At 42.8% G+C, this 6,059-nt stretch overlaps 1 protein-coding gene across 1 annotated transcript in view; it reads left to right on the top strand.

Annotated features, from left to right (window-relative positions):
- LOC105549475 (zinc finger protein 69-like) overlaps positions 1 to 6,059 on the top strand; it is a 21,197-nt gene that overhangs the window by 9,835 nt on the left and 5,303 nt on the right. The window contains 3 exon segments of the mRNA XM_011994039.1: positions 2,156 to 2,282; positions 2,489 to 2,549; positions 3,247 to 4,636. Coding sequence (XP_011849429.1) covers positions 2,156 to 2,282; positions 2,489 to 2,549; positions 3,247 to 4,636 — 1,578 coding nt within the window.

Raw genomic sequence — 6,059 nt, 5'->3', positions numbered from 1 at the left:
ATCCACCCACCTCAATCTTCCAAAGTGCTGGGATTACAGGCATGAGCCACCATGCCTGGCTGCTACCATGATTTATTATCATTACTTATCTTAAAAGAATGTAAAACTTATCAGCTGAAGAAATTTTACATGTACAGTTGCGATGGTTTGACAAATCTACTTAAGTTCTCTAAGATGAATTCTATTGTATTTTGCTTTTTTCAATTATCCGGAGATTTCATGCATGTTGTAGTATGGGCCAAGATTTCATTTTCTTTTCTTTTTTGTTTTTGAGTCGGAGTTTCACTCTTGTTGCCCAGGCTGGAGTGCAGTGGCGCAATGTTGGCTCACCTGCCTCCTAGGTTCAAGCAATTCTCCTGCCTCAGCCTCCCGAGTAGCTGGGATTACAGGCACATGCCAACACGCCTGGGTAATTTTGTATTTTTTGTAGAGATGGGGTTTCTCCATGCTGGTCAGGCAGATCTTAACCTCAGACCTTCAGGTGATCCGCCCGCCTTGGCCTTCCAAAGTGCTGGGATTACAGGCATGAGCCACCATGCCCGGCTGAGATGTCATTTTCTAATAGTAAATAATATCGCATTTTATGTATATGCTTACCACATTTTGTTTTTCCATTCAGCCGTCAATGGATAGGTTATTGGCTGCATTGCTCATTACTGCCACCTCAGGAAGGTTGTATAGTGGTTAAATCTGTGCTTATTACACCTGGGTATCTTTTAGGAGTTTCTTGTTTGCCCTCTTGTGTACATACAGTGCCAGGTTTTTTTTAGGAATGTCCCCTTTGCCCTGTCAGCATCTAGCTACATTCTGACAGGATAACTGCAAAGTGAATGATTCCTGTACATCATATTGGAAGTTTCTTTCTATGCAGGTGATTCCCCTACTCTCTGTTTATATCTAGCATACCTGTTTTGGGTAGTCCCTGGGGGTGTGGGATTTCCCAGGGGCTCCCCCTCATGCTCTTTGCTAGCTATCTGCTTCATCTGACAATATCAACAAAGATTACACTTTGGGAACAGGCATTTTCAAGGATGCACAGCCTCAGGTCTGCTAATGTTAACTTTGTTCTGCATATGAATTCATAGGTGTCTATTATGACAGGTGCTGCAGACCCACAGTCCAAAGAGACATTAGGGACAGCCCAGGCAGTTCACTTTTCTCCCTGGGTTCAGTGAATACACACATTTTCCTATCCTGCAGTGACTTTGACTTTACCCCTTGTTCAGTTCTAGCATCACAGTTGCTTTATGAAGTAGCCAGGTGTTGTGGCACATGCCTGTGGTCTCAACTACTCAGGAGGCTGAGGCCTGACAATCACATGAACCCAGGAGTAAGACGTTGTAGTGAGCCAAGATGGTACCACTACACTCCAGTCTGGGTAACAGTGCAAGATACTGTCTTTAAAAAAACCAAAAACAACTGCTGGCAGGGCATGGTAGCTCATGCCTGTAATCCCAGCACTTTGGGAGGCTGAGGCAGGCAGATCACCTGCGGTCGGCAGCCTGACCAACATGGAGAAACTCTGTCTCTAGTAAAAATACAAACTTAGCTGGGTATGGTGGCACATGCCTGTAATCTTAGCTACTCAGGAGGCTGAGGAAGTAGAAGTGCTAGACCCCAGCGGTGCAGCCTGGGCGACAAGAGTGAAAATCTGTCTCAAAGAAAAAAAAAAAAAAGTCAGGTACGTGGCTCACGCCTGTAATCCCAGCACCTTGGGAGGTCAAGGTGGGCAGATCACGAGGTTAGGAGATCAAGACCATCCTGGCTAACACAGTGAAACCCCGCCTCCACTAAAAATACAAAAAAGTTAGCCAGGCGTGGTGGCAGTCACCTGTAGTCCCAGCTACTTGGGAGGCTGAGGCAGGAGAATGACTTGAACTGGGGAGGCAGAGCTTGCAGTGAGCCAAGATCGGGCCACTGCACACCAGCCTGGGTGACAGAGCGAGACTCCGTCTCAAAAACAAACAAACAAAAAAAAATTGCATTATGGAAGAAAGTTTCTCCCTGTATATACAGAGGGAAAGGGATCTGATGAGCAAAGCGGGGAATAAGTGTTTGGAGTCCACGGCATCCTGAGAACATCTTGGGAATAGAGTCTAGGCCCCCAGTGCTGTCACTCTCACCCATCCTCCTCTACACATGTGAGATGTTTCAGGACCCGGTGGCCTTTGAGGATGTGGCTGTGAACTTCACCCAGGAGGAGTGGGCTTTGCTGGATATTTTTCAGAAGAATCTCTACAGGGAAGTGATGCTGGAAACTTTCAGGAACCTGACCTCTATAGGTAAGAATGACAATATTCCTTCCCTCAGTCCATTAGTGAACCAGTGTTTCTAGCTCATCAATGCTGTTGAGTGATTTAGAACATAAACAGGAAATACTTTGATGAATAAATGAGGTATGGCTGCAGTAAATCATGGGCATAGAATCTAATAATTTTTTCACAATTTTATAATGCCTCAGGACTATTTTTGTGTGTCTGTATTTTAGGAAAAAGTTGGAAAGACCAGAACATTGAATATGAGTACCAAAACCCCAGGAGAAACTTCAGGTAATTTGTACTTACAAGACAAAGCAGTGTCTCTCTAGACAATCCTAGAATATGACAATATATTGAAAATAAGTAAAACAAAGAACTAAGTCCAGGATCAAGTTCATTTATTTTTAGAATATTTGACCAAAAAAAAAAAAAAAAAATGTAAATGTGACATAGGCTGTGGGCTCACTTCTGTAATCCCAATCCTTTGAGAAGTAGAGATAGGAGGATAGTTTGAGTCCAGCAGTTCAAAAACAGCCTGGGCAACATAACGAGACCATATATCAACAACAGCAAAAAATTAGCTGGGCATTGTGGTATGCATCCATGTCCCAGCTACTCAGGAGACTGAGGCAGGAGGATCACTTGAGCCAGTAAAGCCTGCCGTAAGCTATGATGGTTTCACTGCACTCCAGCATGGATAACAGGACTAGACCCTGAAACAAAAGAAAAATGACACAGAGTATTTAGTATTTGTAAAATAGTTTACTTGGGAAGAGTATTAAGAAGCCCCATATAAACATTTTTTAAAATAATAGTTATGGCTGGGACACCTTGTAGAACACGTTGTCCAGTCACCTTCAAACAATTCAGCCAGGGCCGAAAGCCTACACTTTGATGGACAGTGTTAAAAATGCAGTGCAATACTTGATGATGAATATAAAATTACTTATAAACAAACTCGTCATAATGTGCTTCTCATGTTTTACAGGAGTCTCATAGAAGAGAAAGTCAATGAAATTAAAGAAGATAGTCATTGTGGAGAAACTTTTACCCAGGTTCCAGATGACAGGCTGAACTTCCAGGAGAAGCAAACTTCTCCTGAAGTAAAATCATGTGACAGCTTTGTGTATGGTGAAGTTGGCATAGGTAACTCATCTTTTAATATGAGCATCAGAGGTGACATTGGACACAAGGCATATGAGTATCAGGAATATGGACCGAAGCCATGTAAGTGTCAACAACTTAAAAAAGCCTTCAGATATCACCCCTCCTTTAGAGCACAAGAAAGGGATCACACTGGAGAGAAACCCTATGTTTGTAAAGAATGTGGAAAAACCTTTGTTTCCCATTCAAGCATTCAAAGACACATGGTAATACACAAAGGAGATGGACCTTATAAATGTAAATTTTGTGGGAAAGCCTTCCATTGTCTCAGTTTATATCTTATCCATGAAAGAACTCACACTGGAGAGAAACCATATGAATGTAAACAATGTGGTAAATCCTTCAGTTATTCTGCTGCCCTTCAAATACATAAAAGAACTCACACTGGAGAAAAGCCTTATGAATGTCAGGAATGTGGGAAAGCATTTCATAGTCCCAGATGCTGTCGTAGACATGAAATGATTCACATGGGAGAGAAGTCTTATCAATGTAAGGAATGTGGGAAAGCATTCACGTGTCCCCATTATGTTCGTAGACATGAAAGGACCCACTCTGGGAAAAAACCCTATGAATGTAAGCAGTGTGGGAAAGCATTATCCTCTCTTACAAGTTTTCAAACACACGTAAGAATGCACTCTGGAGAAAGACCTTATGAATGTAAGGTATGTGGGAAAGGCTTTTGTTCTGCAAATTCATTTCAAAGACATGAAAAAACTCACAGTGGAGAGAAACCCTATAAATGCAGGCAATGCGGTAAAGCCTTCATTCATTCCAGTTCCCTTCGATATCATGAAAGGACTCACACTGGAGAGAAACCCTATGAATGTAAGCAATGTGGGAAATCCTTCAGATCTGCCTCACACCTTCGATTGCATGGTAGGACTCACACTGGAGAGAAACCCTATGAATGTAAGGAATGTGGGAAAGCCTTCAGATCTATGAAGAACCTTCAAAGTCATGAAAGGACACAAACACACATAAGAATACACTCTGGAGATAGACCTTATAAATGTAAGATATGTGGGAAAGGCTTTTATTGTCCCAAATCATTTCAAAGACATGAAAAAACTCACACTGGAGAGAAACTCTATGAATGCAAGCAATGTGGTGAAGCCTTCAGTAGTTCTAGTTCCTTTCGATATCATGAAAGGACTCACACTGGAGAGAAACCCTACAAATGCAAGCAATGTGGGAAAGCCTTCAGAGCTGCCTCAGTCCTTCGAATGCATGGTAGGACTCATCCTGAAGATAAATCCTATGAGTGTAACCAATGAGGGAAAGCCTTCAGATCTGCCTCACACTTTTGAGTGTGTGGTAGGAGACACAATGGAGAGAAACCCTATGAATGTAAGGAATGTGGGATACCCTTCAGATCTGCCAAGAACCTTCGAATTCCTGAAAGGACACAAGCATACATAAGAATGCATACTGGATAGCTGAACAAAAGGCAGCAGAAACTTCTGCAGACTTAAACATCCCTGTCTGACAGCTTTGAAGAGAGTAGTGGTCCTCCCAGCAGAGTTTGAGATCTGAGAACAGACAGTCTGCTTCCTCCAGTGGGTCCCAGAGCCCTGAGTAGCCTAACTGGGAAGTACCTCCCAGTAGGGGCCAACTGACACCTCATACGGCTGGGTGCCCCTTTGTGACAAAGCTTCCAGAGGAAGGATCAGGGAGCAACATTCGCTGCTCTGCAATATTTGCTGTTCTGCAACCTCTGCTGGTGATACCCAGGCAAACAGGGTCTGGAGTGGACCTCCAGCAAACTCCAACAGACCTCAGCTGAGGGTCCTGACTGTTAAAAGGAAAACTAACAGAAAGGACATCCACACCAAAATCCATCTGTACATCACCATTGTCAAAGACCAAAGGTAGATAAAACCACAAAGATGGGGAGAAACCAGAGTAGAAAAGCTGAAAATTCTAAACATCAGAGCACCTCTTCTTCTCCAAAGGAACGCAGCTCCTCACCAGCAATGGAACAAAGCTGGATGGAGAATAACTTTGACGAGTTGAGAGAAGAAGGCTTCAGACGATCGGTAATAACAAACTTCTCCAAGCTAAAGGAGGATGTTCGAACCCATTGCAAAGAAGCTAAAAATCTTGAAAAAAGATTAGATGAATGGCTAACTAGAATAAACAGCATAGAGAGGACTTTAAATGACCTGATGGAGCTGAAAACCATGGCACGAGAACTACGTGATACATGCACAAGCTTCAGTAGCCAATTCGATCAAGTGGAAGAAAGGGTATCAGTGAAGATCAAATGAATGAAATGAAGCGAGAAGAGAAATTTGGAGAAAAAAAGTAAAAAGAACAAAGCCTCCAAGAAATATGGTACTATGTTAAAAGACCAAATCTACATCTGATTGGTGTACCTGAAAGTGATGGGGAGAATGGAACCAAGTTGGAAAACACTCTTCAGGATATTATCCAGGAGAACTTCCCCAACCTAGCAAGGCGGGTCAACATTCAAATTCAGGAAATACAGAGAATGCCACAAAGATACCTCTCAAGAAGAGCAACTCCAAGACACGTAATTGTCAGATTCACCAAAGTTGAAATGGAGGAAAAAATGTTAAGGGCAGCCAGAGAGAAAGGTCGGGTTACCCACAAAGGGAAGCCCATCAGACTAACAGC

This window comes from Mandrillus leucophaeus, unplaced genomic scaffold, assembly GCF_000951045.1.
Source record: "Mandrillus leucophaeus isolate KB7577 unplaced genomic scaffold, Mleu.le_1.0 Scaffold440, whole genome shotgun sequence".
Classification (NCBI taxonomy): domain Eukaryota; kingdom Metazoa; phylum Chordata; class Mammalia; order Primates; family Cercopithecidae; genus Mandrillus; species Mandrillus leucophaeus.
Note: the sequence above shows the minus strand (reverse complement) of the source record. Positions and strands in the feature narration are given on the sequence as shown.